This window comes from Anthonomus grandis, assembly GCF_022605725.1.
Source record: "Anthonomus grandis grandis chromosome 1 unlocalized genomic scaffold, icAntGran1.3 Chromosome32, whole genome shotgun sequence".
Taxonomy (NCBI): Eukaryota; Metazoa; Arthropoda; class Insecta; order Coleoptera; family Curculionidae; genus Anthonomus; species Anthonomus grandis.
The window spans coordinates 96,713-121,591 of NW_026088427.1; the positions used below are offsets into that span (position 1 = coordinate 96,713).

The 24,879-nt window shown below is 31.9% G+C and overlaps 1 protein-coding gene across 14 annotated transcripts in view; it reads left to right on the forward strand.

Moving 5' to 3' along the window:
* LOC126749386 (proton channel OtopLc-like) overlaps positions 1 to 24,879 on the forward strand; it is a 111,030-nt gene that overhangs the window by 1,517 nt on the left and 84,634 nt on the right. For 11 of the 14 annotated variants that reach the window (XM_050459058.1, XM_050459060.1, XM_050459072.1 and 8 more), the window contains exon 2: positions 21,117 to 21,227. The exons of 1 other annotated variant lie outside the window; for it this stretch is intronic. In XM_050459058.1, the coding sequence (XP_050315015.1) occupies positions 21,141 to 21,227 (87 nt within the window). In that variant the 5' untranslated portion in view covers positions 21,117 to 21,140. Of the gene's footprint in view, positions 1 to 16,147; positions 16,315 to 21,116; positions 21,228 to 24,879 lie in introns of those variants that run through there. 2 more of the 14 variants (XM_050459059.1, XM_050459063.1) reach the window with 2 other exon arrangements.

Sequence of the window (24,879 nt, forward strand, 5' to 3'; positions counted from 1 at the left end):
GCAGAAACAAGAGAAGCATTGGAAGAAGAGTCTTTCTGTTCTTCTAATATTATTTTTATAGTGTAATACACATTTATCTAATACGTTTCGTTCTTTTTTTTTTACATTAATCTTTTAAAGTGTTCGTAATGGTAAATGACGAAGTTTTTTATCTTAAAATTTAAACCTTTTCTATGCTTATTTACTTCGACTTTAGACCTTAGGCCTGTGGGCTGAAGCTTAAGAAATTTGGGCAGTAGAAACAGCATATTTCTTTGCAAGTGTGATTTGCTGAAGAAGTGCGATTGCAAATCCTTGTTTGTTTTAGAACGAGTTTAATACTGATGGTCTAGTTTCCTAAAAATATCTTTAACCTTTCTGTAGTAACAAAGACATGCACTCACAAACAATCCTCTTAAATTTAGTACATTTAGTTTCGAATAAAGGTTGATTGTAGGATATTGATTGCTTTTGCTTAGGATAATCTTAAGTATTTTATTTTGGCATACTTTTAACATTTGCATGGCATTATCATTCAGAACACCCCAAATTACTAAGCAATATCTTAAAATTGATTCTACTAGTGAAGTATATACTATTTTTAGTGTTTTCTTATCTAAAATATTACGAAGCTGATAAAATTTATAATAAAGTTTTTTGGACGTTTCAAAAGCATGTTCATTCCAGCCTAGATAATGGTCAATGTATAAACCTAGGTATTTAATTTTACTAATTTTTTGTATGCAAGGACAAGGACAGTTATTATTTAATAAATTACAAGTTGGGTTGTGAATTTTAATATTACTTTTTTTAGGTTGATCACTAGTTGTCAAAGAGAAAGCTATAAATTTGGTCTTTGTTATATTTAAGGTGATTTTGTTTTCATTTATCCAGTTTTGAATTACATAAAGGCCTTGCTCTGCTTTCGAGTATACACCATCCCAGCTGTTGTCTGTGAATGTGACTGCAGTATCATCGGCGTAACAAATAACCGAACTATCTTGTAGTAATTTTCCCAAATCATTAATATAGATCAAGAATAAAATTGGACCCAGAACTGTCCCTTGAGGAACTCCAGTATTTACAACCATATCACTACTTAGGATATCATTACATCGCACTCTTTGCACTCGATTTTCCAAGTAGAATCTAAAAAGCTCTAGAGCTTGACCCCTTACTCCAACATTTTCTAATTTATTTAACAGCAAGGTGTGGGAGACTGTATCGAAAGCCTTTGCAAAGTCCATATATACTGTAAGACATTTCTTATTTTCTTGCATAACTGACATAATTTTTTTAAACCAAAAAAATATTGCATCATCGGTGCTTTTATTAGATCTAAAACCAAATTGTGCATTAAAAATTATATTTTGTGATTCAAAAAATGAAATTAGGCGAGTCTTGATACTCTATAGGGATCTTAGATGTCTTAAAGGTTAAGTTAATTATATGTGCTAAAGGATCTAAAATATATACATGAATTGTTTTAATTAATCTAACAGTTATACCATCGCCAGGAGATGAATCTGTTTTTAAGGAGTTAATGTGCATTATAAGTTCTTTTTTATTTACTGGTCCTACAAAGAGAGTTTTATCTATATTATTTTTATTGTCGTTATTGCGTTGATTTTTTGAAATAATGTTATTTGCCATTGTTTCTCCAATTTTTGAAAAGAAGTTATTAAAAAGATTAGAGGTTTGTTCTTTATTTTTTACAATATTGCCGGTTTCATCTTTAATTGTTATCACCCCTTTTTCATTATTTTTATTTGTTGTTTCGCTAATAATTTTCCACACCTTTTTATAATTTTTGCCTGCATCCTGTATTTGAGTTTTATAATACTGAAATTTAGTTTTTTGAATTAATTTATGTAAAAGTTTCTGTATTTTTTTATACTGTTCCTCTCTCTCTCGATGGTAAAATTTTTTAACAATTGTTGTTTTAAAGCATCTCGATGTTTGATAGAGTTAATTAATCCCGAAGAAATCCAAGGTTTGAGCCTTTTAAATTTTTCTTTGACAGTGAAATTAGTTGTGCATTTTTTTATATGGTTTTTCAGAGTAAACATACATTTTTCATAGGCCTTCTGAGCATGGTCCAAGGTGATACAGTCTGCCCACTTCTCTTGAGACAGTTGCAATTTTAGTTTTTCATAGTTTATTTTTTTTATATTTTGTTGTGCTGGTTTATTTACTGTCTTACCTAATTTTATATTAGAAGTTAAACCTATCAAGTAATGATCAGTAATATCGGTTTGAAATATAAATGGAGTTGGTTTAGATATTAATTGTTTGTCGTAACGCAAAAATATGTGATCTATGCAGCTTGATGACACTGCAGTCACGCGGGTAGCCTTGTTTACACAAGAAAAAAGACCATTTTCGTTCATTAAATTTATATATTCCGTGGTTTTTAAAGAGACTCAATAAATATATCTAAGTGATGATTACCTAAAGTCCCAAGATATTGCTCTAAGTCGTTTAAAAAAACATCTAAATTAGTTCTGAGGTCTATAACAACAAGTCATGCAAATATCAACACTATCTATTTTCATGCCTACTTGTATACATCTTGTTTCCGAAAAAGATATTATGTTTGTTAAATATTTTATATTATTTTTAATGTATACCACTAGGCCATCAAAATACAATACAATCAATATAAAAATTATCTTAATGATCTGATAAAAAAGCAAAACAAGATTATATAAATGAAAAAATCGAAAATAGTCAGTCCCATACCAAATCTCTCTGGAATGCCATAAATACCTTAACAAATAATTTAAAAAAAAGATGTTGATTCTAAAGACTTGTATGATAGAAACCGAATAACCTCAGATCCAAAAGAAATATCGAAGAATGTATTTAATAATTACTTTGCTGACGTTGGACTAAGTTAAGCAGAGAAAATACCCTTAGCTCAACCAAACCATAACAAACTGAAAAAAAGGCTAATTCATTCTTTCTTGAGGAAACAAATAAGACAGACATTGAAAAAGAAATAACTCCATACACACGAGTTTTTAATTATTTATTAGTATTCAGTCAAGGAATATATATAAATAGCAAACAATAAATTAGTGGTTAGGTTATAATTGAATATGAGTTTTACAGCCTCCTAAAGGACGCTGCTGGAAATGGTTTTTCATAAATCACTTTTAAACTACCCGGAGATTTAGAATTTAATAAAAATTTTAGGTGATGAACACTATTAGGGACCTCTTAAAATAACATCCTTAAAATACATTTACCTTGTTTTCTTTACCAGGGGCGAACTAGGTTGTACACTTTAATGCGTATAATTTTAACACCCTGTATGTTAAAGTCTAAAAAAAAAAAAATTTGGATACCTTGAACCCTAGGCTAAAAAAAAGGTGCTCAATGAATTCGAGGAAGATCCCACCACAAGCACTAGGAAAATTGCTCAGACGGTACACATTAGTAACTTTACAGTTTGGAATATTCTTAAAAGAAACCTTTTATACCCGTATCATATTCAGCGGGAAAGAACGGCTTTGTGTCGTTGGATGCAAGAAACGCATAAGGCAAGATGCACCGTTTATAAGAAAAATACTATTCACCGATGAGGCTAATTTCTCCAGGGACGCAATTATGAACTTCCACAATAACGACATAATATGGCATTATGAGAACCCACATGCTGTGGCAGAAAACCGCCATCAGCACCAGTTTTCACTTAATGTATGGGTCGGCATTATTGAAAATTTTCTCATCGGTCCATTTTTTTTACCAGCAAGGTTGAGGTTATCAAGAATTTCTTGAAAATGAATTACCAGCGATGCTAGAAGATGTCCCCATTCAGCTGGGACAGCAAATTTTTTTTACATGACGGTGCTCCAGCCCATTTTAGAGTATTTGGATATTACGTATCCAAATCGTTGGATAGGTCGGGGAAGTTTTCACCCTTGGCCCCCACGGTCTCCCGACTTAAATCCGCTGGATTTTTTTTGTGGGGCCACCTTAAATCACTGGTTTATAGAAATCCAATTGATAATGTGGAGGAATTGTGTAATCCCATTATAACGTCTTGTGACATAATTCAGCAGACATCAGGAATTTTTGAACGTGTCCGCCAATCAATGCGACGTCGATTACATGCTTGTATCACAGTCTAACATCTATATACATATATATGTTGAAATCTATATACTTTGGTGTACCTTTCCTTAGCTAGACAAACTCTTCTTAGACTAACAGTTTTCGAGATAATAGCAGTTCTCATGTGTAGAGTAAATCACAATTTAAAAAGTAAATAACATTTCCGATCCTGTTTCCACATCACATGTACGAAACAAAGGACGCTGGGAAACGCATGCCCGGAAAAGCGTGGAAATAAGGACGCAGAGGGTCGATGCCGAGGCGTCGCCGTCATTTCGCATTTACTAACAATTCTAAAAACGTTTAAAATAATTTTATAAATTATTGAAAAATGAAGTTCTAACGCACTTAGGTTAGACCGACCTTGACGGCGTAAAAATTGTATTCGCTTATATGAAAAGCGGACAATCATTCATTTTAAATGGGTTTTGTATTGTTTATTATACGACGGGTACTTTACATAACAGCAATTATGGTTTTTTATTAAAATTTTTAAAACTGGTTTAAAGTCTTTCAGTCATAAAAATGTTCCCAGTATGTAAATGATTGTGAACTCTTCTATGTTAAAGGCCAACGGTTACGGTAAAGGTATATACGAGATTTGGTAAATAAATTTTGCAACCAACGGTACTATATGGTACATCCTATAAAAATGCTGTGCATATTTTGTAAAGCACGTTTTATGATTAAGTATGGTCAAAATGTCATAAAAAATTGCATTTCTAGTAAACGTTTGAATAGCATTGAAGATTAACTAATTTCTCAACAGGAATTAATTATTTTTTGGTTCAGGATGTATGTAGAAAAATTAGAAATTTAATTTGTATTTTTTTTAAGAAACCAGGAATTATAATAAAGTTACTCATATTGTGATAAAGTATATATAATATATTACCTAACTTAACATATAAATTTGAAATTAAACGTATTATAAAAAGAAAATTAAATAAAATTAATATTTTCTTGGCCAAAAGTTTGGAAACTGAAAAAAGTTATTTATATAAATTACATTTAAATTACTTCTCTACATCTTCGTGGCATAAAATCGACAAGTCTTGCACAGTCTTCACTGGAAATGGCAGCCCACTCAGTTTGCAGTATTTCCCACAGTTGAGCCTTGTTTGAAATCGAATGGTTTCGAATCTTCCTGTCCAAATGATCTCATAAATTCTCTATGGGATTCAGATCTGGGGACTGTGAAGGCCAATCCATTAAAGCAATGCTCTGTTCATTTAACCAGTTTTTCACAAATTGGGACTTGTGTTTGGGGTCGTTGTCTTGCTGAAACAACCATCTCAATGGCATTTCCTCCTCAGCATAAGGCAACATGTTGTTCTCCAATATGTCTTTAGAAAACGGTCCATTATTCCATCAATTTTAACCAGGGGGCCAACACCTGATCGGGAGAAACAACCCCGCACCATTACGCTTCCACCACCATGTTTTACCGTAGGCATTTGGTATTTGTGGCTGTATCTTGTACCTTTTGGTCGCCGGACATAATTCGTCTCCCGTCACTCCCAAATAATTGAAACTTATTTTCGTCACTAAACAATACAGTATTCCAATTTTGGTGAGACCAGGTAAGATCTCGTGCAAATTTCATGCGATCCATTCAATTTTTCTTTGATATTAGTGGTTTCTTTACAGTAACTCTTCCAAAACGCCCCACTTCATTTAGCCTTCTTCTCACCGTGCGAGCAGACACAGAAATCCCCATTTCACTCGTTTCTCCAGAAATATCTATAGAAGTTTTCTTTGGGTCGTTCATCGATATTCTTTTCATTACCTTCATAGCTCTTTTGGCCAACTTTCTTGGTCTTCCTTGCTTGTGTACCTCTCTCTTCAAATTTTTTGATTATTTTTGAAACAGTGCCTTTAAAAATGTTTAAATTTTTACTTATTTTAATTTGTTTATAACCCTTCTGGTATAGTTCAACTATTTTACTTTTTAAATCACTAGATAAGTATTTACACTTAGGCATGATGCCTGTCTTCACTCAAACAAAATCTTACCGTTAAACAGCTTGTAGTAAATAATTATTAAGATGTTATTAAAGGTTTCCATACATTTGGCCACAGAGAAATAACTCCTCTATAATAACTCCTCCTCCATTCGAATTTCTTTATTTGCTGATAAGCTGTTTATTTATATTTTTGATTGTTTAAAGTTTCCATACTTTTGGCCACCACTGTAATTCTCATTTCAATAGGTTTGACAATAATACTTGCATGTAAGATGGTTATCATGCCAAAAAACTGGTAAAATATTCAACATTTTTGGGCATTTCTTCGTCATATCTGCGTAAATTTAATTTTCGAATACAGACTGAATCTTTTTAAAATTTTGATTTTCTTATAACATAAAGTAAGTCACGGCATAAAATTTTTCAATTTTTCCTATTTTTGTATAAAAAGTTTTTTCAATTGTAAGCTACTCGGAAACTATAAAAGTCACTGTATTGGTTACACTTTTATTGGCTTCTAAATTACATGCTAAGCCAGTTTTTGACTCGACGTTTCGACATTAGAATTACCATCATCACGATTTTTTTTTTGTAAAGGTTTTGAATCATAAGCCAAAGTCAGATACCCTTTAAGGTAAAATTTCTGATTGTATCAAAAGATTTGTATGCAATGTTTAGGGAATTTAGAACAAATAAGAAATGCTTTTTGAAATATGTAATAAAAAAAACTTAAAAGCTGTTGCCCAGATACAAAACTTAAATTTGATGAAGTATTTGGGTTCATTACACACGAGGAGCATAATTTTATGACATTCTTAGGCGATTGTTTGGTCTGACATGAACATTTTTACGCGAAAATGTGAGAAATATCATTTCTGTTTGATTGGCATCAACAATTATTTGATTCGTTTTAACATATTATTTTTCTACTCCATTGGGTTCATTATATTTACGAAAAACCTGATTTTATTACGATTTTTGGGTCTAAGTTGGACATTTTTATTTCAAAATGGATTAAAAGTCAATGTTTCCCAATTTTCTGAATTCCTACGACCTTTAAATTAATTTTTTAACAACTGCTTAAGTTGCCTTGAACACGAATGGCATCTTTTATTGGTAAAATGTCGATTTTTTGAAGTATCCCTCCGCGTTGTCTATTCATAATATTGGTTTCTAACTAAACTGTAAATCGTACAAGAAATATAATTAAATTCTCTACTACTTAAGTCACTTTTTGGGAGTGAAACTGTCTAACCAACGAGAACAAAGTTAGAGGGCGCCAAAGTCACCACTTACTATTTAAGCTACATTTTTCCTACCCTAGCATTTTTCATCGGCATGCATGCATTATTCCCCATATAACAAATTGCGCATTGTACTGAACTACTGTAAAGGTACTTAAGTCTACAACAACATCTCATGTGTCAGGCAGTGGCGTACCCAGAGTTTGGGCTTGGGGGGGGGGAGGGTATAAAAAAAAACGAATAAAAATAATTTATTTATTTTACGTTAAATTTGAAATTACAAAACAAAATCTAAATGCCGTGCCTTCAGAGCGAGATCATCAATAATTTCATCAACAGATATTATTTCTTCTCGATGAATTGATAGCATGGCAAATCCATTAAGCCGCGTTTGGGTGGTAGTATTCCTCAAATACGTTTTTATCCGTTTTAACGTGGAAAATGTACGTTCTGGCGTCGAAGTTGATACTGGCAATGTACAAACAATTTTTAGAAGTTTGTGTACATTGGGATAGGCATGCTGACTACAAACTTCCAAACAAGCTAATGCTTGGCGTTTGTTTTTTATTTCTGGGAAATTGTTTAAATGCTCATGCCACAGTTTTATTTCAGATTTTGTGATAATTTTTCGAACATCGGGTAAATATAAATCAAGCAAATTATTAAACTTATTGCTTGAGTCAGTTGATTCTCCAACAGATGAAGGTGATATAGGCACATAAATCCGTGAAAAATTTCTTTATGAGACGTAAATCTTTCTTCCAGCTGGTTAATGAAAAACTCCATGAATGGCAAATACATAGTAGTTCTAAAATAGTCGACCGTGTAATTTTCGGCATTTGGATTGATATTGGGATTTGCTCGATTTTTTTGTTTGTGCGTTATTCGTTTTACTTTAATTTCGACGCCCACACTCGACGCCACTTCCTAAAAAATTAATACAAAAGTGAAATAATCTCAAATTAAAAAAAAGAATACAAAATTTACCACTGCTTTGTTAAAAAGCCCTTCAAATTGTTTGTCAGCATCTAGTCGCAGCTTCCTTAAGCATAAAATTACATTTTCAGTCACCATTACAGCCTCTTTTAAATCAATATTTACTTTTTGCAGAACCCGACAAAGTGGCAAACCAAAACTAAAGATCTGGTTACGAACTACTAAAGAACTACTTGGAGGGCTATTAAAAAGTCGGAATCAAAAAGACTATTACGCAAAACTGGTGCATCCCCAGAATCCCTCCAAGCAGATATATCTTCCAAGCTTTAACGACGTATTTGTAAAGTTCCATGAAGTCTTGCACTGCTTCATATTTGGATATCCATCGAGTTGCGCATAATCTCTTTAGGGTTCTTGCAGATGGATGTTCATTTGATTCTTCGATTTTACTTAAAAGCACATTTTTGCGCTTTGGAGTATTAAAAAAAGTATATAGTTTTTCAATAACTCTAAGACAATTTCTTATTTGTTGAACCTCACATGCTTTGGAAATGGCCAGATTTAATGAATGTGCAGCACAATGTATATAAATAGCCTTTGGACATCTTTGTCGAATAAATTTTTGCACTCCATTAAATTTTCCAGACATGTTACTGGCTCCATCGTACCCTTGCCCCACCAGGTAGTTTATATCCACGCCAAAACTTTCCAGGCTATTTAAGATTGTGTTTGATAAATTTTCACCTGTCAAACTATCAGCTGGAATAAAGTGTAAGAAATCTTCATTTATGTTGTTATTATCACTCACGTATCTTACACATATGCTAACTTGTTCGACTGTAGAAATATCTGTTGTTTCGTCGGCAAGAATAGCAAACGCCTCTGCCTTGTTTATTCTGCAAACAAGTTGTTTTAGCATAATGACATTTACACTGCTAATAATTTCATTTTGGATTCTCGGGCTAATGTAAGTTTCTCTTTTTGTTGACGTTTCCAGAGTTTCCCGTAGCTGTGTGTCTCCCTTTGCTCTATATTTTAATATTTCCCGAAAATTCCCTTCATTTTTTGAGCTATCGTCTATTTCTAAGGCTCCCGAGTCTCTGTGTTCTCTTAACGACATTTCTTGACGACCACATAATATAATTGCTTCTATAATCGGCCGAATTTTATTCCGATTTTGCTTTGCTTGTTTTTTTCTTTTTTCATCCAGTAAACCTATAACTTCTTCTTGAACCCCTTTTTGTATTTTCTCCAAATTTTCGTAGGCACATATACAATCTTTGTGATATCTTGTAGACTCCTCGGCAATAAATATCTGTAAACAAAAAAGTACTGTATTATTATCTTATTATACATAATGTATGTTCGACTGGTATAAATTATTTGACAAATAATGATATTATAAAATATTATTTAAGCGACGCGACCCCCTGTATAATGCGTTAATACTCACGTACCTCTTTTGCCTTTTTCCAATTGTCCATTTTTATATTCACTAATCCACCTAATGTTTGCCCTCTGACACCTCCAGTAATAGCAAAAAATAAATTGTCTTTAAATCTATCTATTAAAGGGAAAGTGTATGATGGTGGCGGGATCCAAAGTGTTTCAATTATTTTTATTTTATCTGATACGGAACCAGAATTCAGAAAATTTGCAATATCCTGCGGGTGCGGATGATTTACTTCCGAAGATAAGGCAGATTCAGAATTACCTTTAAAATGTTTGTTCACATTGATAGATGAATCCAATCCTGATGTAGAGGCCTCCTCTTCATCATCCACGTTATTTTTTCTTTTAAAAAAACTTAATAGGTTTCCTTGCTTCATTTTTTTGCTTTCACGTGTCACGTGTTGCGCAACATACGAGAGCGCACACTCTGCGTTTTAAACAACAAAATTAAGCCACTGCCACATACATATTACGCAATCGCAATCGGAGACGGAAAATTCTTATCGCGTCCGTCTTCTTGCAGCTGATGCAAGCAAAGAAAATTTGTGTTTTTTTTAATTGCATAATTTTTTATTTAAAAAAAAAGGACATGTAGAGAATAATCTAATTTTTTGTTTAAAATTTAAGTTTTTTGATTTTTTTTAAATTTTATATTTTTTGTATTGCCTTGGGGGGGGGGGGGTATATCCCCCTTATCCCCTCCCCCGTAAGTACGCCACTGGTGTCAGGAACATTCGAAATCGACTTATGATATACAGGGTGTTCGAAAAATAGACGGAGATATTTCAATGGGTGATTCCTTGTAAAAAAATAAGAGAAAAAGTTTCTATAAACACGGGTCCGGAAATGCACAGTTTTCAAGGTACAGGGTGATAATTTTTTTTATTATTAATAATTATTTTTATAGGAGAACTGACACTTGTCAATGTCAAATCTCCTTGCAGAAATGATTTTTTGTTTTCCAAGACACCTGTGATTTTTTTACCAAAAATTAATAATTACTGTATTTTTTTTTTGTCGAAAACGTGAAGATAAAAAGAGAAAAGAAAAGTGAGATACGAAAGAAAATCAAAAGGCGAAAAAGTTCTATTTTTAAATTCTTAATCAAACAACAAATATTAACGTTGAAAAAAAGACAGTGACGTACATTTTTTTGCCAATAACATTTGCTTTGATGATGTCCCCCGGGACGCCACTGGACCTTATAATTTTAATCTAATTAGGGCTAAATTAGCCTCTTAATGCAACAAGTAATACGGCCAAATTTCAAAAGAATCGAGTACATATTTTTTTAATATTAATAAAAAAATTATATTTAAAAAAAAAATTATCACCCTGTATCTTGAAAACTGTGCATTACCGGACCCATGTTTATAGAAACTTTTATTTGTCGAACACCCTGTATATTATCCCTCGCGTCTGCAACTTCTCATATTAAATTAAAGCTCGTGAACGTGCATTTAATTTTACATGCATCCTTACAGTCGAGTTTTCTTTTACGTATAGGGGTTTCCTTGTAGAGGGAATGCCAATTGTATTACAAGTTAGTGATGTTTCACTATAATTTATTTAAATACAGATAAAAAAATACTGGTATTTAAAAATCAGTTGAGTCCTTCATCCAAGTGTTGAAATTCCAGATTGCCGGAAACTTGATTGCGCTTCAATTAGTGTCCAGTTACCTTTGGTAGATGATGGATCAGTAAACTGGTTACAACTTTATGAAAACTCCATGATACTTGATCAACCTCCTAGACTATAGAAGAATCATGCTTCTGTCTATATCAAAGTCAAAAGACAACATTACTAAGGGAATTTCCTTTGGAACTAAGCTTTCCTTCTGGTAAATCAACTTTTGAAGAAATTCACTTTATTAGTCATTTTCACTTTATAAGTCAGTAGATATTACTTGAATATAATGTGTTTTACCTAAGAACTAATGTGTATTACCTAAGAAAATTGCAGGAATGTATGTATGGTCTTATTTAGTAAATAATTCTAATGAAAGTTTACGTCTAAAGCATACTGCAAGGTCAATTTCAGATTTACAATTCCTGTATCCATCAGTGCAGTATCGTTTGAAAGTCATGCATGCATTTGATATCTTCTATTCAAGATTTCAGAAAATTCAGTATTACTTCCTTTAATGAAACTCAATTCTCTTAATAAACTTTAATAACAGAATAGAATTTCAGCCTGTTCAGTATAGCAGTGGCATTAATAGATCACCAAATAAATTTCAACTAAAACATGATTTGAAGGCGAGGCTGTATCATTTGTCTAAAGTTTCTAACTCTTTTGGTAAAGCAATGCTGTAAAGCTGGGAACCTTAATACAGCTTACCTAAAACCAAACTGGACTGTTAATTGTTTAAATAAGTTAATTGTGGGTAAAATGAAAATCCTGCTCCACTTATTTATTAAGCATTTAGTTATTTAAAATTCCCTACATGTTTCGGACAGTGTCGTCAATCATCAGGGGAGAAAACGTTTAATTGGCATTGGATATACGCTCGAGGGTTTGATTCTATGTCACCAACCTATTTGTTATTATTGTTTTTTTTTTAATTATAATTATTTACATTCTGTTGTAAACTAAATAAATACAATTAAAAAGAATAATAACAAATAGGTTGGTGACATGGAATCAAACATTGGGGCATATATCCAATACCAATTTTAAATCTTTTATCCCCTGATGATGGACACGACTGTGTTCGAAACATATAGGAAATTTTAAATAACTAAATGCTTAATAAATAAATGAAGAGAGACTGCAAGATTTTCATTTTACCTTAACCTACGACTCCACTGCAAGTATGGACTATTTTTTCACTAGTAAAAGTAATAGTTACGATGCTGTCATATCTCAACAGCAGACAGGAAAAATTAAGCACCAAATAAAGGGTGTATCAAATGGAATGTCACGCACGTGATCTTTTATTGATTATTGAATTTCAAATAATCCATTTTAAGCTATCAATCAACTAAAACTTGTGCTCAAACTAAAAAGCTACTTACCTTCAAGCAAGATTGATTGTAAAACATCATGATGATCAGTTGAAAGAGTTATGCTTAACTCTTTGAGGTACAGAAAAAATGGTAAAAATTTACCCAAGTGGTACAAAAAAAATTTATTCTTATTTATAACAAAAAAACATAAAAACTTATTCAAGGTGCTCTAAAATAACTTGAGAAATATCACATTTTTTACCTTTTTCTTTAAAAAAGCCATGGTACATAATTTGACCCACCATACCACTGCCTAAAGTTATTTTGTATGGTAGGACTGACAACAAGACTTGTTCTTTCCTAAACATAGGGGAACTTGACACATGCTGCAGGTCCAGTTTGCGCGTATTTCAAATTCCTTGGAACTACAGACTGCACATCTTCGTCTACTGGTTCGTACTGGCTGATGTGTACTTTGAGTAAGTCTAATCGTTTCTTGCTGAGAAGGTTTCCTTTTTTTGATGGGAGTTGGTAATGGTTTTTCGGTACCCTGTAATGATGTTACCAATTTGTCAGCAACTAGATGCTCCATAATATTCAAACGAAATTCTTTCATGTTCATTTTAGGCCCCTCAGATAACTTGTAAAGCACGTAAGCATTAATAACAGCAACATCAATAAAGAAAAACATGATTCTATGCCACCATTTTTTGCTTTTTCGGTCGAGGCCGTAAACTGCCCTCATTTGGTCAAATTTATCTACTGAGTTCATATGTTTATTGTAATCAGTCAGTGTTATTGGGCAAGGTATGTTTTCTACACTACTTTTGACCTCAGTTTTGTCATCTGGGTTGTGATAATTTGAAAGAAGGTGAACTGTTCTTTTATCGCGCCATTAAAATGCTGAAAGTCCTGTAGAACTCACGTACCAGTCACAGTCACCTTTGTGCATTGCTTTATCTTCCAGAAATTGGGGCATATTTTTTCTGGTATGTCTAACAGTACCACAGGCATATAACTTTTCTTGATATGGTTGATTCATTAGGGCTACATTTGTAAAAAAGTTATCAAAGAAAATTTTATGATACCTATGTTTTAAATTTTGTGTCATCTGAAGCACTACTTTGGTACCCAAACATTTTTCTGCAACAGGACCGGTTTTGCCACAATATATTTCAAAATCCCAGCAATATCCAGTGCTGTCAGCTATCATTCACACTTTATGGCTTTGCAGGCATGTATTGTTTGATCGTAGATCGGCCTTTAAACTTTATCATAGACTCGTCCACTGATAAAAATTCGTGAGGATGCAGACTGGCTTGAAAATTGGCTTTCAACATTTCTAAAAATGGTCTTACCTTATATAATTTATCAAAATTATCGGAATTTCGGTTGGGAATGAAGTTGTTGTCATTAAGATGTACATTACTTAGGAGCCAACCAAAGCGATGGACAGTTATTAGTCTACTAATAAATAGGGATCATATAAAATTGGATCTGTACTCCAGTAATCCCGATATGACGACAGCTTTTTGATACCCATTAGTATATTATACCAATAAATATACGCATTTCTACACTATCGGTGGGCTTATAACTTTTGCCGGAATTGTGAAAAGTTTGCTCTGCGTAGAGGTTTGTTTGAAACACCATATGGTCGACAATTTTGTCTCAAATCAGAAGTTTAAAAATATTATATTGTGTCACCCTATCTAGTTCCTTTATGACTTGGGCTAGTCCTGAATATTCCATAAATTGGATAGGTGGAATCGTTTTATTATTCTTACTCCACTGTATTTTGAATAATGTTTTTAATTCGCTCAGTGGAATAAGGTCTTCGGGGTCCCATTCCTCCGGTTCTTCATCAGATGATGATATTACCATATTATCCGGTTCTGATAAATTATTTGTGATTTCTGGCTCGTCTACATCATTTCCATTACAACTATCATTATCCGAGTCGATATCTGATGGGATGCCTACCAATTCACTGTCCGAATTTTCAATATTCTCAATTTCATTATAAAGATAATTAATATTTCACAAAAAATCTTAACAAATAGAAGAACTTGATCTTATGTGAAGTCATTTTATGCATGTTGGCTCTCAATGCATGAAAATGATGCGTTCTGAAACAGAGGGGTGCATAAATAACCAGCTCATGATAAGAGGGTTGCAGTAAAAGTCACCCTCGACTCATTAGACCTTGTTGAGGACGTGCAAACTGTTGTTTTTAACATTACTTTGAGTAAGGGAGTTTTATTGTACTGTTTCATTTTTATTTTTAATATTTGCAAAAGTTTCCAAGCATTTAAATGTTGATTGAAAGGAGATCAGTTTTGCTGTTTTCCTTGATAACACTTCAAAAGTAAACAGTCAAGGCGGTTGACGATTCTCATGATCATCTGAGCAGTTAGACTGTGTTATGGACATCAGAAATGGATATTTGATTTGATTGTGGATAATTATATTCGTCAGGTATATGTCATTAAAAAAAAAGGTATTTCTGATTCTTATAGCACCTTTATATGTTAATGTTTAAGGAAATGTATAGGATAAACTTCATTTATTTTTACCAGTAGTTGTCAAAGGTTATTGGGCTACTTTGTAATATTTTATAGCAATAAATTTAATTATTATTATATTAAACTTAATTTGGAGTTAGTGGTATACATAGTCAGTTTTTAACGTGGAGTCTGAACTTGAGAGTTCACAGAACGGATGATTGCATTGAGTTACAGTCGGATTTGAACCGCTGGGTTTAATTATGTGATTAAAATGTTATGGAGCTAAACATGAAGAAATCTTATAATTATGTCCTTTGATTAGTGTGTCCCAAATTAAAAACTTGGGAATTATACTTAATGAGCAGTTGTCATACGCACCTTGAATTTTCTCCATTAGCACCAAGTCCCTTCAAATATTGAGTTTTAATAACATAATTTCTGCTACCAAGTGTACCTTCAAGCTGATTTAGTATCAAAGCCTTGAACCTTGAAATCCTTCTTCAACTTTAAATCATTTAAATCGTCCAGAGTTTCAGTCAAGCTTTGCTTCTTAAAAGGCTAATTCTGAGGCCTGAATTAACAATCCAATAAAATCCTTTAAGAATTTTTCAGCTAATTCTTAATAAAGTGGTACTTAGGGTGAAGTGTTTTGTAAAAAAAAATTACGACTTGAAGATGGTTCTTTATGTCCATCGACTTAGTAAGGCAATGAAACTAACGCACTACAGCTGACTATTAAAAACAATTATTTTACCACATAAATAAATCATCATTCCTACAAACTATAAGCGTAACTATTAATATCCCCCATCCATAATTTTAACGCAATAAAATCCAAACAAACTAACCATATTCTTTCACCACTCGCGTTTGAAATGTCTATAAAGTGTAACCCAGTTTCGTTTTGGCGGGTCCAGGCCTTTGTCCCTGGTCGGTTCTGGATACTCCAACGCATTTCCCGGTTTGATCCAGAGCGGAACGCTACAGCCAGAGAAAGACGGAGCAACACGTTCATAGGTCAAGCTCATAGTTGCCTCTTCTCAGCCATGGAAACAGTGAATGTTATTAGGGAAAATTCGATATTTAAAGTCTAAATTGAGTCGCGTTAGTTCTGGTTTTATGGACGTAGTTTCACGTGAAAAAGTGCAAGGATTTAATGGTAAGTTGGGTTAGGTAAGTGCAAGGATTTAATGGTGAGTTGGGTTAGGTTAAGGGAGACATTATTGGGTTAAAAAGAGGACGAGGTATAAATAGGGCGATCCTAATAAATAATTTTTTTTTGAGGGGGGTTTGTCCGTATTGTGGTCTACATTTGTATGGTGGATATTTTTTTCTTATTTTGTTTATTTTAATTGCCTTCCATTGTTGTATTTTAATATCTAAAGAATTTTTATTTTGCTAATTTTGAATAAACATTTTAATTTTAATTAACGGGCAGTATTTGTTTTAAAATAAATATTCGTATACCTTAAATTATTTAATTTTTTTTATTTCACTACTTTGACCTAAATTTGTTAATTTTTAATTTTTATTTCTAAAAACTCAAACATTTTTTTTGATCTAATATTTTTTCAATACGTTCAGCATGTGTATTCAACATAACCTAAAAATTTAAATACTTGCTAAAGCAAGTAAAAATTTATTCGCGAATTAATCAACCGTCAATAAATCAATTATTCATGGAGCAACTCCCTGGATTAATTGACCAGGTGTCATCTTTTATAATGAGATAAGTCCTTCTGTTTAAAGAAAGAACGTATATGTCCAAGTATTTTAACCTAAATAACCTTCTTTTAAGGTTAGAAATAACTTCTATATTACCACCTGATCCTAAAGAAAGGAAGATTTTAAGGCTAATCTAAGTTTAACTCCACTAACCCCACGTAATGGAAAGCGTGAATCAAATTAGCGTAACTTTCGAGTTATTATTAAATAATTCTAAAGAAATACAGATTTAAAGGTTAAGGCTTAACTACAATATCCTTACGTAAGAGCATAAGTTAAATTATTCCAGGTGTAACTTTCTTGTCAGCTCAGTTCAGCCTATATAATATTTATGAACTATTTGTAACTCAAGCCGTTAATTGCCTGGACGAATAAATTCATTATTTTTGTTAATTCCAGGCAGTTGAATGTATTTTTTGCAATTTCCTTAATTTTCTCGAAAAACAAACTATTTTTATTTTTTTTAATCCATGCAGTTTTTTAAACCAATGAACTATTTGTAACTCAAGGCTTTAATTAACTGGACGAATTATTTTTATTATTTTCATTAATTCCAGGCTGTTGCACAGTGAATTTTCTTTAATTCCAGACTTCAATTGCATGGAAAAAATAAACTGCTTTTTTAAATCCAGACAGTTTTTCAGGTAATGAACTATTTGTTATTCCAGACGTTGATTGCCTGGACGAATAAATTCATAATTTTTATTAATTCTAGGCAGTTCAACAATGATTTTGTTTTTAATTCGACACCTCAATTTCCTGGAAAATTTAACTCAGTTAATTTCTTTTTTAATCCTTGCAGTTTTTTAAATCAATGAACACTTTGTAAATCAAGACGTCAATAGCCTGGACGAATAAGTTCATTATTTTTAGTAATTCCAGGCAATTGAACAATGCTTTCTTTTTAAATTCCAGATCTCAATTTCCTGGAAAAATTAACTACTTTCATTTTCATTATTTTCAATCCAGACCAATGAACTGCTTGTAACTCAAGACGTTAATTAACTGGACGAATAAATTCATTATTCCTATTAATTTCAGGCAGTTGAGCAATTAATTTAATTTAATTCCAGACTTCAATTGCCTGGACGAATAAAGTCAATATTTTTATTAATTCCAGGCAGTTGAACAATGGTTTCTTTTTAAATTCCAGATCTCAATTTCCTGGAAAAATTAACTACTTTCATTTTCATTATTTTCAATCCAGGCAGTTCATTAGACCAATGAACTGTTTGTAACTCAAGCCGTTAATTGACTAGGCGAATAAATTCATTATTCTTATTAATTTCAAACAGTTGAAAAATGAATTTAATTTAATTCAAGACTTTAATTGCATAGAAAAAATAAACTGCTTTTTAAATCCAGGCAGTTTTTCAGGTAATGAACTATTTGTTATTCCAGACGTTGATTGCCTGGACGAATAAATTCATTATGTTTATTAATTCTAGGCAGTTTAACAATGATTTTGTTTTTAATTCGACACCTCAATTTCCTGAAAAATTTAACTCAGTTAATTTTTTTTAAATCCTTGCAGTTTTTTAAATCAATGAACACTTTGTCACTCAAGACGTCAATAGCCTGGACAAATAAATTCATTATTTTTATTAATTATAGATCTCAATTTCCTGGAAAAATTACCTACTTTCATTTTCATTATTTTCAATCCAGATCAATGAACTGCTTGTAACGCAAGACGTTAATTAACTGGATGAATAAATTAATCATTCTTATTAATTTCAGGCAGTTGAGTAATTAATTTAATTTAATTCTAAACTCCAATTGCCTGGACGTATAAATTCATTATTTGTATTAATTCTAGTTTATTGAACAATGCTTTCTTTTTAAATTCCAGATCTCAATTTCCTGGAAAAATTAACTACTTTCATTTTCATTATTTTTAATTCAGGCAGTTCATTAGACCAATGAACTATTTGTAACTCAAGACGTTAATTGAGTGGACGAATAAATTCATTATTCTTATTAATTTCAGGCAGTTGAGCAATTAATTTAATTTACTTCTAGACTTTAATTGCATAGAAAAAATAAACTGCTTTTTAAATCCAGGCAGTTTTTCAGGTAATGAACTATTTGTAATTCCAGACGTTGATTGCTTGGACGAATAAATTCATTGTTTTCAATCCAGTCAGTTCATTAATGATCAATCAACATTATATAGTTGTTTAGTCGTGGCATATAAAATTAATTAAACGTATTTTAAAATAACTAGTCTAATTAAAAACCGAAAACCTCTTAAAACTTAATTAATAACATTAGAAATAGAATTTATTTAATATTGACGTGATGTAACTTATAGCTACGTCACGGGTTTCGGCGAGTGTTTGTTAAGTTTAATAGCAGAGCCGGATTAGGTATCAAATACAAATTTTTTAATTATTTAAGACAAATGTTAAAACAGTAGCGATTCGTCTTTTTTACTGATCCTCAATGAACTGTGGTCCCAAACCCAACTTATTAGTTTCAGGCAGTTGAACAATGAATTTAATTAGTTTTCCTTAAAATTTATAGATCTTAAAAAAACCTGGAAATGTCTCATTTAAACCACCTCCTATAGTAACGTTGACGTTCTTTAAATGTTAAATGACGTTTATGTTACCACCTGATCCTAAATTTTACGGGATATTTTAAGGTTAATCTCAGGTTTACTAAGCTTTAATCAACCAAATTGAAAGTCTCCAGACGGGGCTCTTTTACTGATAAACTGAAAAGTCTTGTTGTCATTTGATCCTATAAAAATGAACATTTTCGAGGTTAACTCAGATTCAATAACTTAATTTATCCCAGAGATAACTTTCTTGTAAACAGTTGTTCTCACAGATATTTTTAAGATTTTAATTCAAAGGTAGCCCTAGTTGAGACTTATATCAGGAATAACTCTTTTGTATCATTTGATGCTATAGAAATGGAAATTTTTGAGGTTAAACTACACTAGGTCTATGTGAGAGCAAGAGTTTAATTATCCCAGGAATAACTGTCATGTTATAACAGCCTTAACTATACTAAAATATTTATTTCTTTTATTTTTATGCTTTTTATCATTTTACATTTCTTTCAACATTTTGGCCATTTATATACATAACAAATTATTTTCATTATTGCCTTTATGAGTTTCTTAATACTTTTTCCTCTTTAGTCATTTTTATATTGAGTTTCTTCGGCCTCTCTTTTCTTTTATTAGATTTTTCCTGTATTTCTTCTTAATCTTTTATTATTTCCTTTCTTGCTTTATTATAGAATCAATTGCATAAAAGATACCTTCCTCTAATCCTGAGCTAACCCCCTAGTAAAAGAAAAAACATGTTTATACAGCATTTTAACTCTAGGGTTCTTTTGCTAGAGTTGCCATTGCTGATTAAAAAGATTTTGAGACATGAAAGCATGTAGGATAACTTAGATGCATCACACTTTTCTATAATTCAAGCCCAGAGTAATCCTTATTCTCCTTTTAAGAAACTAAGTCTAATAAAGCAATGGGTAATTTTGATATGAGCACTAAGTCCCTTGTAATACTTTAGCATGACTAACCCTCAATACGTATATGGAAAAGAATAGTACAAAGTCGTTTAGTGGTTTCAAGTGCTATAGTATCCACCATAAGTGACGTAAGATTGAAACTATGTGAATACAGCTGACGTTATCATATCATCTTTTGGGCCCCTTTGGTTAAAAAGGCATTTACAAAATTCTTTAAAGCTTTGCTCCTTATTACGCTGAGAAAATGAAGAGCAACGCAGACTCAGCAATTACATGAACAATCCAAGTTCTTGGTCAGACTTCTTCAGTTTTATTAAGAAACCTGTAAGACCAATGATATTAATAGATTGCATTGCCTATAAGTGCAACTTCTAAGATTATCTACTACTATTATCTATAATCAACTCCTTCTTAGTTAGTGTAGAAGACATTTTATAGAAATCCTAGCCTTAAGAGATTCTTCTCCGTAAACCAGAATTCTAGCACTTGTTCTGGTTTCTCATCTTTCGTTCTTTAATACCCTTCAGCCTTAAGATTCGGTTTATCAGTTCCTTCCTTAGTCAACTTTTTCTACCAACGAGTACAGGTTGTTAATGAAAAAGTGTACCCAAACAGAAATCTATATTAATGTTCAATAAATCGGAATATATTGATCAAATCACATGTCTACATCTACGCGACTGAATTTACTGATTTAACCCCGTTCATTTATAGGAGTATTAAAGCCCGTTCCCTCAATTTCAGAATAAATTAATGAAATAACTATCAATGAGCATGCTGAAGCATAAGGTCCAAGACCGTCAATGCGACGAACGGTTGCAGAATCTCGAGGTCGTCAAATGCCGCGTTAAAATTGTAAGTTTTTAGAGTGAGAGTGAACAACACGATATGGTAGATTCTCTAGTAGTCTTAACCGGCTTTATCATCATCTTTTTCATGATATTTATTATGCAATCATACTTCATCTTTGCACGCACCGTTTACTTCTACCTCTTCTGCTATATCTTTATTAATTTCGTTGAAGATAGTTATTTTAATGAAATTTAAATCGGTAGTATTACAGTGTGAAACATAAGAAGTTGATGCCAAGTCATATTAACGGTAGATTATACAGGAAACGTTTTGTCAACAACAAGTGAATTAGTCAATATGGAAGAACACACGATAGTTAAATAAACATTGATTTTTGGTTTACGCCAGATGTACATCTTTGATTGAATTTCAACTATAAATATCGGATAAAATGTCCGCTTGATATACGTTGAGGCATTTAAATTTTATTCACGTTTAACACTGCATGTTAATAATATACAATTATTATTTCATAAAAGTTAAACGTTCAAATATGGTATATTGTATACTATTTAAACAGGCTTGTGAAAAACGTGTAATGGAATGAGACTTATTTTTTTAAATAACTTTACTATCAATGCAGATATTTTTTTATATTTGCAGATGTGGCTTATGCATCAAGGGGCATTTTTCGACGCATAAAGAAAAAAAATAATGTTTGACCAATGGCGTCCATAAGAGATTTATCGTAAATATTATTTAATAGAAAAAAAGTACACCACTGCATTTTTCTAAAATAAATTTAATTTTTCAAGTAATTGCTTATTTTTGAGCAAATATTTTTTAGTTGTAGATTTTGGTACAATTATTGCTTAATGAATATACCTTGACCTTATACGGTTGATACCTATACCAATAGGGTTTTTTTACGTTTTTCTCGCAAACTTTAAGGTTATGTGGGAAAAGTATAGATATAAAAACTGGTGATTTTTTATCACCTTTAATTTTCTTAAAAAGCATGTTTTCCCAGGCAAATATTTTCTGCAAAAAAAAAAGTTTTTTATTAACTCTATCCTTGCCCCCCCCCCCACCCACCCCACACAACTTACCAGTAAGAAATTGTTGTCAAAAATCACTGTTTTCCAAAATAATACGCATGAATAACAGCTGGTTCCGTCGTTAATATTTAATCTAATAACACAGTTTGTTTATTTAAATTTGATATAATTATATGTATATTTGTATCTATATTAATAAATATCTAATACAAATACAGTAAGGATATTATAAACGAAAACAGTGATTTTTCAAAAGAATTTTATCAAATATTTGACCTATCGTAATAGAGTTAAAAAACTAGTCAAATAAATTCCGTGTAAATTTTTTTAAATGTCAAAATTTTTTCCCTTTTTTAAACAGAATCGTATAAGATATACGTATATTCTATAGTTTAATAAATATACCAAAACCAAAAATTTAGTAAAAAATCGTTGAATAAATATATATTTAACGATAGTAATATATGATGCGTTGCTTGAACTATATACAAAGTCTAAGCAATGATTAAACGTTCATTGAATATTGGACTGACCTTAGATGGTGACTAGAGCGGTAACCTGACATTGTTGAATGATTCTAATTTTCGAATGAAACATTTAACTGGCTAAGAACTTATTCGTTTCTATTAATGTCATTACAGATAAGAAAGGTGAATTAAACGTCTAGCTAAGGCAAATCTCTAAAAATGGCAACGTTGGATTTGAACGTCGGCTTATTGTCAGATAAAACTTCAAGTTAAGACCCAGAAAACGTCACGACACGATTGTCAAGAACGCGTGTTCTTTCGTGTCTGGTAAAGACCAACTTCTAAAAATGACAACGTTGGATTTGGACATTAGCTTGACGTGTACTTCAAATAGAATTAAATTAAGCGGACAGCCGAGGTTTGTGTATGTAGGTCTCCTAATGACCTTAGGAAAACCAAAGATGGTCCAAAAACATTATGTTGTTCTCACTCTAACGACTCTTGCTCTTATGACATTGAATGTAATAGGCAACGTTGGTGCGGCCTAGCTTTTATAGACTAAATGTTTGAAAGAGCAACGACAGGTGGCTCCGTTGTATGACATTCTGCTTAGGACATTAATAACAAAAATGACATTGTTGAATGATTCTATTTTTCGAATGAAACATTCAACTGTCTAAGAACTTATTTTTTTCTGTTAATGTCATTACAGATAAGAAATTTTCTTTTAGTCAAAGGTGAATTAAACGTCCAGTTAAGACAAATCTCTAAAAATGGCAATATTGGATTTGAACGTCAGATTTACCCTTTACTTTAAGTTTAGACCCAGAAAACGTCACGACACGATTGTCAAGAACGCGTGTTCTTTCATGTATGGTAAAGACCAACTTCTAAAAATGACAACGTTGGATTTGGACATTAGCTTGACGTGTACTTCAAATAGAATTAAATTAAGTGGACAGCCGAGGTTTGTGACCTTAGGAAAACCAAAGATGGTCCAAAAAACATTATGTTGTTCTCACTCTAACGCGAAGCCTAAAATATAAAAACACTATGCTAAACTTAAAAGTTATTCGGCAACGTTGCTCTTATGACATTGGATGTAATAGGCAACGTTGGTGCGGCCTAGCTTTTATAGACTAAAAGTTTGAAAGAGCAACGATAGGTCAACTCGTAAATCTATAAATTAACCTTAAAAGGATCTAAACACGGATAATTAAGGCCCAATTTACATGAGAAATAAATAATTAAAATTCTTGTGTCGAGAAAAGTTCCGCGTTCAGATGGCTTTGGCTCAAACGCCTTTAATGTACCGAATGTATTATAGCAGAAAACCGTGAAAAGAGCAGGAAATAGAGGGAATTGTTTAAAAAGAACGGATGTTATGTGCGGTCGCGAATGAGAGCGGATTTCTAGGGAAGTCGTATGGGTTTTATCGGACTGGTTTTTGCATTAAGGAGAAATTGACGAGTATTTATGATGGATTTAACAAAAAGAGGATGACGGAAGGTATACGCGTTTTTTGCTATTTTTATGTCTATGTGAAGTGATAATAAACTTAATTAACAGAATAGTTCGATGATATGAGAAAGATTACGTGCTACGTGGCAACGTTGGAATTATTTTTTCTTTTACTACGGTACCTTGGATTAATTGGTAATTTAGACACCGGTAGTAGAAAATATAATTTCTGTCCTTAACCACTTGAAATTGATGAAATATTAATCTTTGATTAGCTAATAATTTGTTAATCAGTGATTAGCTATTAAATGTGATAACGAAGCTTAGTCAAGATAAATTTAGTAAAATATTAGCAATGATTTTAAGGAGTTGTCACTGCAAATCCATTAATAAAGCAGGGATTGTTCAATAGAGTAAAATGGGAATTTTTTATTCCTCTTCTTTTCAAGATAAAATTAGTGATTTTCGTAAAAAAATAAGTTTTTCTCATTAACAATTAATCAACTTTAATTTTGAATTAAAAAAAAATCCTGTTTTTGCTTGGAAATAATTGTTCTGTTACGAGAATATTCATCTCAGTCGTGACTGTTCGATAATCCATAACTCCCATTATTTTCAAAATATAAATAAATCAAAAATAACTTTGCCCGATATATATATATATAAACCAAAATAACCATCAGTTTCTTAAAAATCACTTAAACCATATATAAAAGCCGACAGTAATTA